We start from the raw sequence: 18,097 nt of genomic DNA, 5'->3' as shown, positions 1-18,097 counted from the left end.
CCTCCCCGAAGGGAAGATTTCCATCGCAATTGCCAAGCATCAAGAATAGTATTTAAAGACATTTTTTAATATTTGATTGAGTCATTCCTTCAGTTAGGAGTCGGCGGACGCCACAAATAATAGAGGAACGCTTTCTTTTTAGGTGAAAATTTGCAGATCGTCGCTGAACCTCCAGATCCAAAGGGAACAAGCCCGTTAGAACCAGGAGTGCATCCGTCGAGCATGTCCTATATGGTCTAGCAAGAGCCAGAAGAGGTTGCCTTTAAATAATTCACATCGGTGTGACCAACAGCTAGCTGCATAGCATACGATGCCTAAGAAAATGGATTTATGAAGTGTTACAGCAAAAAAACATATTTTTTAAAATAAATTAATAATAACACAATATTTTTTCTGGGTTATCATGTCGTATGTCATTCGTACCCTTTTCTAAGGTATACATCAGGCAGACTGAAATAAAAAAAAATCTAAGTTCGTAAAGATCACAGAAAGACAAACAACTTAAAAGTCCTTGGAGGGGAATGGGGTAGCATAAGATTTTTAAAAATCTGGGAAAAAACTCTCCCCCGGATGCCAGTTAGCCCGCGACCCACATGTTGTAAAACACTGGCCTGTTCAAATAAATCAACCCTAATAATTAAAGCTGCAATGCGATAAAAAACGTTTGAAAAGAATATACGAACGACACACGGCATAATAACCCAGAAAAACTCATTGTGCAAACAACACTCTAAAAGTTGGGTGTCATAATTTCGCAGAATCTCACCATCATCAATAAAGGTTTTAGGGTACGAAAATTCACAGATTTTTATTATATTTCTGCACACCCTTTATCGGTCACGTTTTTTTTATAGTCAGCGCGTTTGCCTACCATCAATTTTTTTTATTCTATGGTAGGCGAATCAGGAACTTCTCAGTATTTGGTCCAGTGAAGAGGAAATCACTTAAAACTCTTCAGCAGAAGCCGGCCTTTTGACAGTCATCAAAAGGCTTTCCGTTCCACTAGAAGAGTGTTCGGCAGTTTATTTATTTATTTAAAACTTCGAGAACAAATAATAAGTACTTTCGCGGACTTATTGCTAAAAGCAATATCTTCCAGCCAACCAAAAAACAGATTGGTTGAAAGAAGAGATTGGTCAAAATTTCGTACTAAAAAACCATAAATATATATCAAAAGATGCATCCATGTGTTAAAAAAAAAAAAAAAAACTGATTAATTAAAAATTACAGCATTTTTTTAATTGGGAGCTAAAACTCTCACATATTAGCATGAATAAAAAAAATTAAAGTACACACCAGTTTGACATAAACTATTTGACTAAAATTGAGACCTTTAAAATTGTGCACAAAATAACACTGGGAAACATACAAGACGACGACATAATATTAGTCAAAAATGCTGACATACACAAATATAACACCAGACAACAACAACACTATCATATTGAAAAAGCAAAGACAAACACAGGACAGTCAAAAATACTACATAATGGACTTAAACACCACAACGACCTACCTTACTACTTGAAAACTTTTACTGGAGACAAATTTAAAATCAATCTGGAAAAGCACATGATGACTGAACTAACTAGACTAGACGAGACATAAAATGACTAGACAATATTAAATTTCTAATGTAACCCTAACGGGTTTTCTAAAATTGTAAATAAATAAACAAAAATAAATAAAATTATGTTACACATATTAAATAATTAGGAATGAGGGATCGGATTATCAGTTTGGAAGGAGAGAGAAAGAGGAACCAATGAAAAGAAAAAAGGGATAAAAAATTGTATTTGAGAAAAAAAAAGCAGTAATAACTCAGGAAGTTCAGGATTCTGGGCATATATAGAAGATGCATTTTTTATATGAAGAGGTAGCTCATTCTAAAGTCTAGCAGCTGGGGTGGAAAAAAAATAGCGGAAAAATGATGTGCTATGTCAAGGAATGGAAAGTGTTCACTCCTGAGAAGAGCGAAGCTAAAGACAATGATCAGAAAGGTAAATTAAATTCGCAGCAAGATATTTTGGAGCGCAAGCGTAGTAAAGAATATTACAAAGAAGTGAAAGAGATTGAAAGTTAATGCGCTGATAAAAATGAATAAGTTATGTGCCCCACTTCGGTTTATTTTACAGATTTTCTACACTAACTTGACAAAGTAAGGTACTACCTTTCGTGCGAGTTCTTTGTGAAGTATCACCGTTCCGAAATCACATAGGTCTTCACCCAGACTCCTGCATCGGATGCAAGTAACTCATGAACCCACCGTGACCCATGAGAATTTGGGTTTGCTCAAAGCCAACATTCTGCATTCACGCAACTTGGGTTAAGGCTCTTCTAAAGCATTCGTAACTAATATTTAAGTTCGAGAAGGAACGAAGCAGCCTCCTATATTGAGCGATTTGAGGGTGCGGCGGTGGACGTGGCTTGGACACATGTTGCGGATACCTTAAAAGTTTATGAGAGCGTAAACCCAAGTTACCTCTTCTAAACACCTGCGGGCTCCCGCCGGCGCCATAGGCGTATGTGCAATAATTGGGATAAATCTCGCGCATAGCAATAAAATTTATAACTCTTTGAAATCACAAATATCAACGAGTGGAGGGATTAAACCTCAAACTTTTGATCTGCGAGTCGAAACATAACCACAGGACCACAACCCGTTCTGTTATTTTATAATCAAAATAAAACAAATAAAACATTCCGGGTAAAAACATAAAATTACGATATCAAAGCATTGTAAAATGACAAATAAAACATCACGCCGTTTCCCCGTAGGGGTGGGCAGAGAGGATAGAACGCCATATCACTCTATCTTTGCATACAGACCTGGCTTCCTCTACATTCGTACATCTTCTCATGCACGTACGCCGATTATTCCTACTTTTGACACGTCCACCTTCAAGTATTTGATGGACTTCTCGGTTTCCCGGTCTTTCCAACCCTAGTAAACATACTTCCCAGATACACAAATTCTTCTACCTGATTCAGAAAATCTCCGTTCACACTGATCTCACATTTAGTTATATTTTCATCCCTTTCAAAAACCATCACTTTCGACTTATCAACATTCATAAGCAAACCGCTTTTCTTGCATACATCGTAGGCTTTTGTTACCAAGAATTGCAGGTCTTCTTTGCTGCTAGCAAGAAGCACGGCATCATCCATAAAATTTTACGATATTCAAGCATTGTAAAAAATGATGTTATGCAAAAATGTACAATTCGAAATGTGTAATAATTATATTTTCAGCCTTGATGTAATTTATTTATTTATTCAATAAATACAATACACAATTTTATTATGGCACAATTTTTTTTTTTGTGTCCTGACTTGTCGAAAAATTCCATGTTAAGTCGGGACTCTTCTATGCTTAAGAGTTATTTTTTATTTGTGGTTTATTAAGTTAGTTCATCTTAGAAACGAATTTTTTATCAAAATTTCTCAAGAACATATTTTTCAAATTAATTTTTAATATTTCAATACTTTATATTTCTTTTATTTCTTCAGATTACTAATTGTACAGTACTTACTATCACACAATCCTTTGTACAATGAGTACAAAGTCTATTTGTACGCAACAAGCCCACGGGAAAAGTTATATTTGTACGCAACAAACTATTAGAAGGAAGTGGTGTTTCGGAAAAAAACTTAAAACGTTTGAATAAATCTAAAGCATGCAATGAAAAAATGAATTGCTTTTCTAATCAGTTTTACTTAAATTTTATGTCAAATAAAAATAATTATTGGTAGAACTATTTTTTAAAGCACCCTTGAAGTATTACATAACGGAAATGGCGCTATATAATTTATCCATAACAATAATAATACTCACTCATACATCGCAAAATGATTATCTTCCACCTCTCTTTCACCGTTATTTAAAAAACGTTGAATAAAAATTTCAAATATGTTTATTATCCAACAATACTGGTGAAATTTACATGTTATTTTACAAAAGAAATATTTCAACACAAATACAACACGTACAGAAAAATACAAAGGTAACAATTACATTCATTAAAATAAGTACTACTTATTTTTGTTCTCGTATACTTGTTCATTAAAATATTGTTCATTAAAATATTGTCCATTAATTATGTACCAACATTTTCGAAGGATCGCGATGACTTGCGTTTTTAAGAAATAATTTAACAAAAATACAAACGTAGATATCAATCGACTACAATTCTTTGTTGATGTTCGCTTGTTAACAATGGTATTGAAAATTAGATATTTATTTATTGTATTTGAAACGAAGTTTACCAACTGAAAGTAAAAGTATATTTGGAACGTTGCATCTTGTGGTTTAAAATAAAATCATTTTAAAGAACTATTCAACTCATTCTCTGTATCTAGGCTGATGAAGAATACAGATCTATGTAAAATAGAACAAGAACCCTGTGACAAGAAGTGTTTTCCGCTCGCCGGATGCTCTCAGATAAAAATCCTTAAAATAGTTATCGAGTGCAGATCGAGCCGCGGTGTGTAGTAGTTACCATTTGACGTTCTGGCAGGGTGGAGTGAAATATCGGTTTTAAACGTTCCTGACTGGAGTTTGACGCGTGAGACTGATCGCCTTACTTTAGTGTAGCAGGTGATCGAACTAAGCTGCTTTTGGGTTACCAATGCAAGGCCCTATGCACCACTGGATGCGGAAAAGGGAATTATGATAAAGACGTTTCAATTAATTCGAAAAATTATTGTATGTTTTTGTTCACGTACACTTGTTCATGATAGTAGTGTGCACCTACTCGCATATTCTTGGTCTATTCGACGTTATGTTTCAGTTCACGTGACGTGATGAAACTCTATTTTTAGAAATTTGTGATGTTTTGTGTTATCTCTTGTATGTAGATCAATGGACTCTTCTTTGACTAATTTTCCAGTACTTGTTCAATGAAACATTTTCGTGCAGCGTGAACTGCTTTACACATAGCCTGGACAAGAGTACAGCTTGTTCAGTTTCATTTTGTCCCCTGCGCTCATTTTTACGCGTTGACCGATGGTCGCAGTTGTTGTCTGGAAAAAATAACAAGACATTAGTTTCTGCTAAATGCAAACAAATCAGGGTAAAATCAGGTGATCAGTTCCCAGATTACAGCTAAAAGCAAGTGGTAATGCACCAAATGGTGACTCTGCCAGTTTCGTCTCAGAAGCTGAAGATACCTCGACAGCAAAACTATAACGGGGACAGAACAATGGCAGGCGTGGTCCCAAAACTATTTAATTTGATAGCAAAGAATATTGACCAAGGAAAAAATATTTTTAAAAAAAACATAAATAGTAACATTTACAATTAGGCGGGGTGGGGTTGTGAAACATAAAAAACTGGTCTGCACGAAAATCGGTACTGACATCGTCCCTTCAGATTCTTGTGTAAAATGATCCCTCGATGAAAACTTTTAAAAACCATAGCAATGATATCACTTTTGTTTTTTTTTTTTTTTTGGCTTAGCCACAAATATACTGAATTGTAAAACCACTTAACTTCTTCATTAAGGGTCTTACTATTTCTCCGAACACTGATTTGAGTCACCATATAGATAATATTTGATGAATAGGTTTTCGCTAAAATGCTCCGTTCATAGAAATTATTTACTCCTTATAAAAGTATAATTTCTTTCTGACATTTTCATCTTTTTGGAACAATAAACACCCTCCTTTACTTGTCAACAGTTTTCGTATTTACAAATCTTTTGAAACTAATATTAATAATATAAAATAATAACCCAAATAAGACTCTTTCCCTTTATTGTTTCCCATTTCTTAATATTTCTATTTATGCCTCAAATTTTCAACTTTCATTCTGAGTCAAAAGCCACTTTCAGCCACGGTGTAAATTCAACCAAATTTGGTCATTTAAATGGATAGGTTAAAAAATTATTTTCACTGATGAATTTCGGTCAAATTCGCCAACATTTACAGGTGCAGCCGTATATTGTAAAGACAGTAACTTCCAAATTTTGTACAAATTACATAATAATGCGGGCGTATTTACAATGCGGAACGTATCGCAATTTGGAGGTCTGTCAAGTGTACTTTTAGTTCGTAATATAGCAAGTTTATTAATCTGTTGGATTTCCAGAGTGCTCTACAAAAGGTCAAATATCCTCCATCCTCTTATCCTGAGGATGGACTCGGCGTGGAAACTCGATTCCTTTTTTCATTATCAGCGACATCCAATAAATGTATTGTTTTATTTTGGATCCCTCTGTGGCATTCCAAGTAACAAAAAAGACGCGTTAGCAAAGGAGACTTGTCCATTCTGGAGATCCTGTCCAAAGTATTTATTACCACTGGTGAAGGTGAAGGAGAAGCTACTTCGCCCACGCCAAGAATATGGAGTAGCCTCTTTTTAAGCCAAAGGTAGACATCCAACTAAAACCAAATGTAACAGAAAACCCTTGGTTTTCCAAAGTCATTTTGAACAAGTTTATGACATCCTCCATATGCACGCATTAGGCACTGCTGTAATGGTTCGCACCTGTTTAGAAACCATGTCCGGTATTCTGCCATGTTCAAATCTCAGCTTAAGGAAGAAGATTTAACCATGTTTTTTGGGTGCCTCATAAATGATTGTTATCCTGAGTTCCCATCCGACCTCTCCCATAATAACATTTAGGTGAAAGGGCTAAATGACAAAGAGTCTCAGTGTTTTAAGTTTTTTTTTAAATTATTATATTAGAGCATTTTAAACTCATGTAAACATTGAGTAGACAGAAGATCCTCATGTACAGTTCTGTATAAAAATAAATCAAATAAACTTTACCTGAAGAGGAGTGATTGTTTTGTTTCCATCAATGCTGAAAGCATATTGCGAATAATGAAGAACGCTTCCATAGTCGTAAGTGACATTAAAGTTTGTGACTTCATTCACTGAATATTTGACGAAATTACCTTCCTTGCCTAAAAACATAATCACTTCATTATCCTACATATTTGTAATTGATTTCAATAACATCTTAATGATGAATCAATCGATGATGGCGTAGAAATATGTTGAACATGGAATGTTAAAATACATATTTGTACATTGACAGGCTTATTGCCAAATGACATTTTTCCAACCAACTAATAAACTAATCTATATTGTTTATTAATATCATTTTAGTTTCAAAACGTTTGCAAGAAAAACAATGAATGAATCATCAAATGAATTGATACTGATGCAAGTCTTCAATCGGAAAAAAAGGATTAAAGAGGTGATAAAAGTGGAGAGATTAAGGATAAGCCAAAAGATGTTTCTTCGAGAGTGATTTGAGCGCAGCTATACAATCTGTCCCGGGCTCAAGTGACCAGCTGATATCATTTGAAAATATGTATAAAAAACTTTAAAAGTGGAGACACGTTGGGTATTACCGAAGCCGCCCGAGATCCTCAAGCACGCTTGCCTGCTTTTCAAGGAATCAGGTTCTTACGGTCCTGGACGTCAACGGCTGGCGGTTCCTCGGCAGTTCACGTCTAAATCACGGAACGTGGATCTGACTTAAGAGGACACACTGGAGTTGGTCGCAGACAGACATTTTGTAGTGATTTTATTGCCTACATTTCGTTGATCGTATGATCGTAGAACAACGACGGATTTGCGAAAAATGTGACTCTGACTTTCTTTATATTCGATCTTGAAAAGGTTACATGAAGGCTTTATTTTCCATGTTAAAACAATTAAATACATATTTTTAACCCAAGTATCAAATGATATAGTTTTGTATCTTTAAACTTGTGACAATGTTTAAAAATAATAATTAAACCGCTCTCAGATAAAGTTGAAAAAAATCACATGCGTCGTTATTCTACGATCATGACAATATGCTCCACCTCGGGAAAAATAATCTCTGTCCGTGCGGATGAAGAAAACATGTATGTATAAGAAATAAAACCAGAACCCTGGACAAGTATTTTTTACTTGATGTCTGCTCTAAGGTAAAAGTCCTTAACAAGGACATCGATGGGAGTGCGTAGTGATTGACGCATGCACCTTCTCATTCTCGAGGTCTTATGTTCAATTCCTGATGATGATGACGACGACGATAATGATGATGATGAAGATTAATTTGTGCTATGGATACCTGGTATAATTTTGGCCCAATTGATTTTAACCCAGCTGTCTCTATTGTGGGTGCTTTGCATGTGGTAGAAACCAAGAGAATGCAATAACTCGTGGACGATTGTTCCATGGACGAAGCAACCAGCTTCTAAATTAACGATCTGAGCTCCTTTGACCATCCCAACGCTTGAGTAACATCCTGGATTATTTCCCTGCAAATAATATGTTTTAAGAGAGACCTCTTGCATGGTTGGCAAACGCGCTGACCACTATACCACGAGGCCGACATTTACGAATTTGTTTTATTTATTTGGGATTTTTACAGCTTTTTACATTTAAAAAAATAAGTAGAAATATATTAACAATACGCCAATTTAAAAAACCAATTTTAATCTAATAATACATACTATTTGATGATACACATTTTTTTTGTACCACAACAGGCCGAGAAGCCCAATTCCAGTGATGAATTACATCACAGAACACCCAGGCTTGAGAAAAATCACAATTATTTTTTTGTGTTCTCTCCGGGAATCGAACCCGGAACCTTCCGTGTAAGAGTCAAGCATCTTGACCACTACACCACAGAGGCCACTGATGCACACTCCTGAACACTTACTCCCACACTTATACGCATAAACACACATCTACACTTACTCTCATACAAATACACATAAACGCACACTATTTAATAATATGTATGATTTTTATTTAGAAACGTTGCTGGTCTGTCTTTAAACTGTATTTTTTTTAAATGTTTTTATATCATTATCGATTGTGTGTTTCTTTAGTGCGACGTTTGTATTCATGTATGTCAATATGAATGTGTGTGAATGAATGTGTGAGGATGTGTTTGAAATGGTGCGTAAATAAAAAAAGTTATTTAAAACGTGTATAGGAGAGAACTAGGCAAGTTGTTTGACCTATTTTCGAAACCGTTTAGAAAATAGTTTTTCTTTGTAATGTTATGTTTCGATTGTATTTTTAAAAATTAAAATTAAAGTAAGTGTCAAAATCATATTCTGAATAAAACATTTAAATTTGAAATTTAATTGGTATATAATGAATTAATAATATGCAACGAGGATTATCTAGGATCAGTGTTGGTAAACTAGCAGGATCAAAATAAAATGTCACAACAATGTTGATAAAATCACAAATTCGTAACCTTATTTATTTTTTTATACAGTAAATAAAAAAAAAATATGTAGTAAAAATAAATTATAATAACTGATCGAAAATGTAAATACGAAATTCAAAGGATTTAAAAATACTCCCAAGACTCATTTTTAAATTTTGTCAGAAAATAATCAATTTTGTAGAAAGAATGTTATTTTCGAGTAGTGAATACCTGTGTGCGTAGTAAAAAGACTCAACACATAGAGCAAAAAAATTGACGACATTTCAACTTTTCGACTTGTTGTTTTACATTATCATCTCTCAGCTTAACGGCGACAAATTACGAAGAAATAAATGCACCTGAATCAGAAGGTGAAAACTAAAACTGGAAGGAAACGTACAAAAAAATTATTTTTGCATTATTTTTGATGATATTTTTGCGGATTCGCTCGTAACGAGTCGTCGCGTGTTCATTTTTATAGCGTTCACGCGTGGCTTCGTCTATGGCCGAATTTCCGTACTGTCCAAGTGTCTGGTCCTGCGCGGTCGAGGCTATTCACGGAGCTGGGACAAAACAGTATTGTCCTAGTGTGTTCCTAGATGTAATTTGTTGATTTTCGTATGTTAAAGATAATGTAAAAATTAAAACATTATATTGTGTTGAGTTAACTTACTAAACAGATTGTAAAACTCATCTGAGTAATAAATAAAGTGAAGTCTCATCTGGATAAAATTTATGATATTCAGGTGAGACTGCTAAAGGGTAAAGTACCAAATAGTATAATCCGTGAGGCGAAACGTATGGGCAAAGATCCATATTATGAATTCTGTAATGTCCTGCCGGTAAAACAACTTTGTGACTCAAAATTGATTGTAGATCCGGATTGTAGATTCGTTGATCCGGAATTCAAAAAAAAGAGTTTCCCACACTCACAATACTAGATTAAAAACTAAAGATTCCCTGGCCATTCCCTGAATTACAAATTACTTCGGGGAACGAATATTCAATTGCGTTATTCCAAGGTTATTCGATGATCTCCCCCAAACCATAATTTAGATAAAAGATCTTCAATTGAAAATTAAAAAGAACTGAAGAAATATCTTTTAAATAATGTCTGTTAAATGTGTCTGTGTCAACTAATTGCTCGTCCCATCTTAACACAGGACTTTTAGTCTCATGGAGTTGGGACTTATGTCTCAAATACCTTATGTGCAATAAACTTATTTATGTGAATAAATAAATATGTATAATATAAATGAAATAATGTAAAAAAAATATGTCCCACCGCAAAGTCTTTAAATCGTTAATTCAGTATTGGACAGCCCTAAAATTTTGGCCCTCATTGGTTTTGAAGTACCAGTTAGAGTGACTAGGCTAGTTCAACTTTATCACTGCAACAATCATATCTCAATATATTCTAGCAATTCAGTACTGAATCGTCTACATGCGCTGGCTAATAAACATTCGGATTTAGGTGACATATTTTTATTGAAATTTCCAGCTTATAAACAATTACTTGTAAAACATTTTAGTGTGGAATCAATATTTTAATTATGTTCTTTCTAAGTAAGCATTGAAAAAGTTGTTACTGTATATACTCCACTGTAAATACTTTTTTTTTATTTATTTAACTTTTTGTACATAATGATTATTTGTACATTGGCGGGCTTATTGCCAAATGGCAATTTCTTCCAACCAACCAATAAAATAAAAGTTTTATTTTTATAATTCAAGTTACAGAACATATTCAATAGAAAAAAAGATTAAAAATTTAAAGATATATGAAAATAGAAATAAACGTATTTGTTTATAAATTACCTTAAATCGAAACTATTACTCAATGGGAAAAAGGAAAAAAGAGGAAAGAGGAAAGAGGAAAAAGGAAAGGAGGAGAGATTAAGGAAGAGAAAGGAGATATTTCTTCAGACGTGATTTAAACAGAGATAATGTAGTAACATCTTTGATGGTGGATGGGAGATGATTCCACAGTCGAGCCGCATGGACACTATATGAGTTAGAGAAGAAAGAGGAATTGTGTATGGGTATTAAGAGAGTGCCTTGAGAATGAGAACGAAGAGGTAAACCATGAACTGATAAGCGTTGAAATTTTTCTACTATTTCTACTTTCTTTTTTTCTAATTTTTCTACTTTTTCTACTTCTATACTTATGTACGTATGTAATGTAAAAGGTACTTGTACCGTTAATTCTTGAAAAAAAAAATATACAGTGGGTACCAATTTTTAATATGTATTTAAAAAATATCAAATAAACGCTGATCTGTAGCTCTGAAATTAAAACTATGAAATGTTAGATTATGGAGGTAAATGTTTTCCTTTTTAAGTCTTTTATGTTTAAGTAGGTTAAAAAATCATGCATTATACTTACAACGATATTAATGTAATTTGCTTGCAATCCCCTTGCAAGGAATCTCACACAGGAATTATTGGCGATATCGCTCATTGCTGCAGTGATCATTTTTTTTTGTGCAGTAGCTAAAAAAATAATTAAAAATCTTTTATGCTTTTTCTAGAAAAAATAATTTAAAACTTTTACTAGTAGCGTTTATAATATTCCAATTAACCAACGCCATTGGCGTGTCATAAAAATCGGTCTTAATAAAATGGTGGACGCAAAAAAACCGATCACTAGTTATTTTTAAAATGAACTCAAATTCGTATTAGCTGTCTTTAATTTCAATAAAAATACATGTAATTTTTCATGATCTAAGAATTTTCATTTACAAAATTGTGCAGTTGTCCGGATTAATGAGTTCCAAACGTTATCCGGATACGCAGAAATTTGTATAATTGAATAAGCCATTGAATTAAGGAAACGTTTTGAAAGAAAACGCCAAATTTACTCTACGATCAGCGAAATGGGAAAACATTTTTGAGAAAGGAATATGGAAGTCAAGGCATTTATACGGCTTATGACCTGTCATTGGCTGGTTTAAGTGGCCACTTTACACACCGTGTAACATTCACCATTCTGACCATGTCAAAACATCCTCATTTCCTCAAATCTTCAATTTGTTGACTTTTCTCATCGCTTAACCTTCTTAAGAGCTCTTTTTTCTCATGTCTTATATAATATATTATTTTTCTCTTTACTGTGTAACATGTTCTCTCATTATATTTGTGAAAAACTTTAACTGGATGTGTGTACTATTTTTTATATTTTGTATTCTTATAAAACAACTGTTGTTTTTCCTTAATAAATAAAAATTAAAATAATAAAATAAAGAAGCTGAGCTAATGTGGGTGAGATTCATCCGGTTGAACCAATTCACATACAAGGCAACGCCTTAAACTAATTTGTATACTTCTTCTCACACCAGTTAATATAATCAACAATGTTTTGAGTATGTCATAATATTTGTAGACAAGCTGGATCCATCTACTGAAATAAAACGTGTCCAGCACAGTTAAAAGCCCTTTTTTCATTTGTTTTTATATAGTGTCGTAGCTAGGGGGTAGCCAGACGGAGCGCATTTTTGCAGACCTACAACCTTCTGTTCTTTTTCTCTTCCTAGAAAATTAGTCTTGGGGGCTCGAAATTCGAATCTGGCCAGAGGCACTTATGACGTTACTATAACACCACTTCCTGAAAATAACCTGGGTATTTGGCAACCCGGATAGCTGGAGTATGGATTAACGGAGTTCTACCGTATTTACATCAAATTTTAAATAGTCTCAATATAAACGCACAAGAGGAAGTAAATAATATTTATTTTTACTTACTGAAATTTGAACTTATCACGTATCGTACCACTTTACCAGTCCAAAGTTTTGCAGTGTTAAGAATGGCATTTTCCATTCCGAAAATAACGTTCACTCGGGATTGTATCTGCTCTTTAGTTAGGACAATGTCTCCTTCAAACTTTCCACTTCTTTCCCAAATGTTCTGTTTCTCAGCCAATAATGCGTTTAGCGGTGCTAAAACCAAACAAAAAATCGTATTAATAATAATAATGTTTGGATAATTTATATAGCGCCATTTTTTGAAAATCACCTCAAAGGCGCTGTATAAATTATAAGAATTCTCTATACCAACTTAAAAATGAAATATAACTGAACTTTTTCAACTAGAATTCTTAATATTTTATCAACATTAATTAGCCACTGATGTTATTGTAGACGTAGAACTAAAACTTGAAAAAAAAATGTTAACACAGACACAATATGAGAAAATCAGAACAATATCACATACAACATTCTAAAACGAGACAAGGCTGGTCGAGACTAATAAACCATAGAATTAAGAATAGTCCAGAAGGAGCGTAGAATCATATTTGAATACATTGGACTATGTCCAATAATCCCCCCACTATGCCCTACTTTCGCCGCGCGCATTTGTGATGTCGCCGCGTAATGTTGGTTGATGGAAAAAAAAATCTGTTGATGTCTCTAAAATTTTATTGTGCACGCGGAAACATTGATTGACACAACATAGTAGATAAGTAAAGGGTCATTTTATAAGAGTAATTGAATTAAAATATAAAACAAATTTTATTTTACATAAAACGGATATGTTTATATCATGTTAAATAATATTTGGTGTTTTGAAGATAATGTCGTTCAAATGTCCCTCACGGCGTTGTTTAATCTGAGGTCTAATTTTCATTAGTTCTTTCATTAGACGAGCACAGTAGGGTAAAAAAATTTACTACTCTAGATACACGAAATTTCCATTTTGTTTCTTCGACAATCTGACAGAAGGAAAAATAATTCAATTTTATGTAATGCATTTGCTACTTAAACATTCGTTTGCTAATTACACATGAAATGTGATACCATCCTGTTTCTTCAAGATCCTAGCAGTATTTTTACACTTTAAAGGGACACAACACGATTTAATTGAATTTAAATCTGGAGTTGCGTACTAAGCGACGTCTACAAAGAAACTAATGGGTCAAAACGTAAACCTACTCATTTATGAGTAGTTTAGTCGCCTTCTGTTTGATGTGCGTATGCGGTTTCTGGACTATTCTAAATTCTATGCCAGGGACTAAAATTTAGAATAAACTACCAAATAAAACTAAACAAAAGGCTCAGATAACCTTTACAAAACATGTTAAAAACATTATCATTAACGGTAGAATGTGCATTTAAAAAAATAATTATTCCGTCAAATTAATGTAATCCGTAAGGGGTAAGATATTTATTTTATTTTTATTTTAAAATAATTTAGAATTCTTTATAAATTTTTCTAATTTACTGGATTTAGTTGAAATTTATGTTTTCGTCTTTAAATATCAGGGGTAAATTGTTCTTAAATAATAAAACTAAATATTTACTTTTTAAAATCAAAACACAAATTCAATCTGCCTAGTTTTATTGTATTTATTGTGCATTAGGGTGGACCAGTATTTTTTTTCTCCGAATTTTAAAATGAAAGGGGTCAAAAATGTTGCCTTTTGGATTACTTGGAATGCAAAAAATATTCGATATTACTTTTGACCCTCAACGAAAACTTGAAGTTTTCAAAAAAGTCGATTTTTTGCGCTAAACCGGCTGTCATTTCTCATTTATGTAATCAAATCAATCCAATTTAATTTCATAATGTGCATCAAATCTTATTAAATAAGCATCTAACGGTACAATGTACTTTGTTTTGATATAAATGGGTAGCATTGTATTCACGAGCCATTGTTTTCGTCAATATTAGCCAGGCGCTCAACGAAATCAGTTCCGCGGAGTGCATATTTTTTGCATTTCGGTAGATTTAAACCGTGTTCGAATTTGTAATGTGGTTAATCTTTACTAACAAAAAATAGTTTTATCAATACAGATAATTAACAAAATGTTGAGACAGTGATAAACTTCAAACCTCGGTTGAGGTCCAAAATTATTATGGAATATTTTTTTAAATAATTTTTCCGTTCAATATGACCCAAAATGCAACTTTTTCACCTCTTTCAATTTGATGTATAAAAAAATAAAAAAAACTCCACACATCATCGGCCCAATCTATTGTGCATGTATTCCTGATATTAAACATTTATTAATAAGGGTTGCAAATGAACAGTCATATTTTGAAACCGGTAGCAGAATATATTTTTGTAGTGATTCTATACAAATATAATATTCATTTATATCATTATGAAAAAAAAAAATAGTGTCCCAAATATTTGGTTTGAAAATTTGTATTTCCAAAAAAAATGTTAATAAATTAAAAATAGATAGAGTTGACTTACGTGTGGCTTTTCCATTTACGGAATTAATCAAAAAACTTTCATAACTATCTGGATCTCCTGCAATGTTCAGTTCTTCCGGATATACACAGAACACCCCAATCATCAAGAAGACAAAAATATTAACAAACAACATCTTAGATTCTGAAAAAAAAACAGAAAAATTGATGTAAACTCATATTTAAATATAAACCATAAATTAAAAATACTTGGTACAATTTTACTTATTTGTTTGACCAATTAGCGCTTTCACCCTCTAATAGGCATCTTTAGGCTGGTAAAAATTACACAGTGTTAAATCATTAATATAAAACTAAATGCATAATTATTTTTTTTTATTCTTCATACGAATACATATATTTTACAAACAATAATAACGTATTCCTAACTCTAAGAGGCCAAGAGCTCTGTGGTCCCATTATCTTAAGTGTAGGTACATTTTAAAAATACATCGAAAGAGTACACATGTTTTCAATAACTTTAACCAACTCTGTTTTATTGAAATATCATGTATTGTAACTCTTCCGAATTTTTTAAATATATTTTTTTATTTATTTATTTACGGTTCCATGAACTTTTTTCATAATTACAATAATACTAGTGAAAAAAATAGCATATTATTAAAAAATAACAAAAACATCGAGAAAAGTATACAATGGTAAACAGTATTTTTATGTAAATAAAGAAATATTACATCTGTAACGTAATCATAATCTGTGTTAAGATAATAGCAGTTTTTAAAAAGAGGAAGAAAAGAAAAAAAAGAGAAAAAAAAGTAATAGAAAGTGCTTTAAAGGGAAAGTTAAAAAGTTTACTTCATGGTTTATATGAATATTAATACTAAACAATAATAAAATTAAAGTACAATTTTACCCACAAGAGTCAAGAGCTAAAACAAAGTAAAGAACCAATCATTATTTGAATTTTTAATTGTTAACCCTTTTTTAAAACACAGGACTTGATCATCAGCGGCGTGGTATAAAATAAATCTAAAGCATCACTGTATTGTATCCCTATGGCTAAAAAATAATTCAAGTACCCAGTCCAGGGACTATGAAATATTCTGGTGTGAAAACACCCCTTTAAATAAATATTTCATACCAACCATGTCGGAAATCAAACCCGAGACCTCTTCCTAGGTAGGTAAATGCGCTGACTATTACACTACGAAGCTGACATAGTCCCTGGACTGGTACCTGAAGCTTAAGACTGATTATCTTATCTTTTTGTAACAAAAAATGATCAAGATACACCAAATGCAGTGTCATATGCACTATTAGGTGCGGAAAGGGAATGGTTAAAAAAATATTAATTAAAGTTAAATATAAGAAAACAAAACATATTTTTACAGGAAAAAAAAATAGAAGAAACGCCGTCAATTGTAGTAGATAATGAACAAAACTAATGAAATATAATGAAATGAAATATTTGGGTGTAATGATGGATTCCAAACTTATATTTCATCGAAATACTAAGATGGTATTGAAAAAGATTGCTAAATTACGATTCTGGAAATAATCAGAAGATTTATTGATAAGAATTGATGCAAAACTATTTATAAAACAATTATTGAATCACACATTAACTACTGTAGCAGCATATTATGATAAGCAAACGAAGAAAATTTTAACTTTAAAGAAGAAAAAAATTATAAATTCCCAACGATAAAACGAAACTTTAATTTAAAAAAAATCTAAAATCAACACAAAAATGAATTTGACGTAAAATAAATTTAAAGTACCACATATAAGCAAATAATATTTTACAATACGATGATATTTGGGTAAAATTATATTAATTTTCAAAAAAAACACAGAATTTTGGAAACAATTTTTTTCAAAGCAAACATGAACATAATCACAATACCAGAGAAAAGATTCTCACCTTGTAGAAAAACGGGGAAGTCACGAAATTTGATTTTATGAATGGCAGTAAAAAAAAAATATGATATGGGAAAAAACATTTATAAAGAAGAAAAAAAATCAAAATTCTAACAGAAGGTAAAAAAATATATGTTAAACGATTTAAGTAAATATGAAATAAATGTACATTTTTATTATTAAGCACACAAGAATACATTATGTTTGCCCTATTTCAAGATTCAAAATAAAAATATATATTTGAACAAATTGACCATAATTTACCTATTTAAAAATGTTGCAATATAAGAATTAACTTACCTTTTTATCTGAAGAAATGGCTATGATTCGCTTAAAGCCATTCTATCATATTTATATACAAAAATTAATCTTTAAAAAATGGTTTCAAAGTTTTAACGTGTTCATGACTAATTTTTTCTGAAAATAATTTCACAAAATATTAACTTATTTTAATTAATTAATTATTTTAACTAATAACAATAGCAGATTTAAAATTAAATTAAACAACAATCACTACTGTCACTGCCGTAATTATTAATTAAACGCAAATAGGGCATTTATTTTATTTCAAATATGCAACAATAAAATAATACAATTAATGTATTAATATAATTTACAAACATATTTATATTACGTTGTCAAAAGTCGGAATAATCAGCGCGCGTGCATGAGAAGATGTATGAATGTAAAGGAAGCGAGATATATATGCAAATATAGAGTGATGTGGCGTTCTATCCTCTCTACCTTAACGGGGAATCGGCGTGATGGTTTGTTGTTGTTATTTAGAACATATTATACATAGTTTTAAATAATATTCCTTGGGTTTTTTGGAAAAACTCGTTAAGGGACAAGC

The 18,097-nt window shown here is 32.2% G+C and overlaps 1 protein-coding gene across 1 annotated transcript; it reads right to left on the bottom strand.

The window, feature by feature from the left end:
* Positions 1 to 3,896: 3,896 nt before the first annotated feature.
* LOC148274537 (hatching enzyme 1.2-like) lies at positions 3,897 to 17,622 on the bottom strand. Its single transcript, XM_088236953.1, has 7 exons — positions 17,545 to 17,622; positions 15,368 to 15,508; positions 12,912 to 13,106; positions 11,557 to 11,663; positions 8,073 to 8,262; positions 6,773 to 6,909; positions 3,897 to 5,022 (listed from the first exon to the last, which is right to left on the bottom strand). The coding sequence occupies exons 2-7, from the start codon at positions 15,498 to 15,500 to the stop codon at positions 4,930 to 4,932; spliced, it is 855 nt and encodes a 284-aa protein (XP_088093079.1). The 5' UTR covers positions 15,501 to 15,508; positions 17,545 to 17,622; the 3' UTR covers positions 3,897 to 4,929.
* Between the last annotated feature and the right edge of the window lie 475 nt (positions 17,623 to 18,097).

The sequence above is a fragment of the Micrasema longulum genome, unplaced genomic scaffold (assembly GCF_059751315.1).
Source record: "Micrasema longulum isolate JH-2025_06_02 unplaced genomic scaffold, ASM5975131v1 h1tg001627l, whole genome shotgun sequence".
Classification (NCBI taxonomy): domain Eukaryota; kingdom Metazoa; phylum Arthropoda; class Insecta; order Trichoptera; family Brachycentridae; genus Micrasema; species Micrasema longulum.
This window is presented reverse-complemented; position numbering and strand designations above follow the sequence as displayed.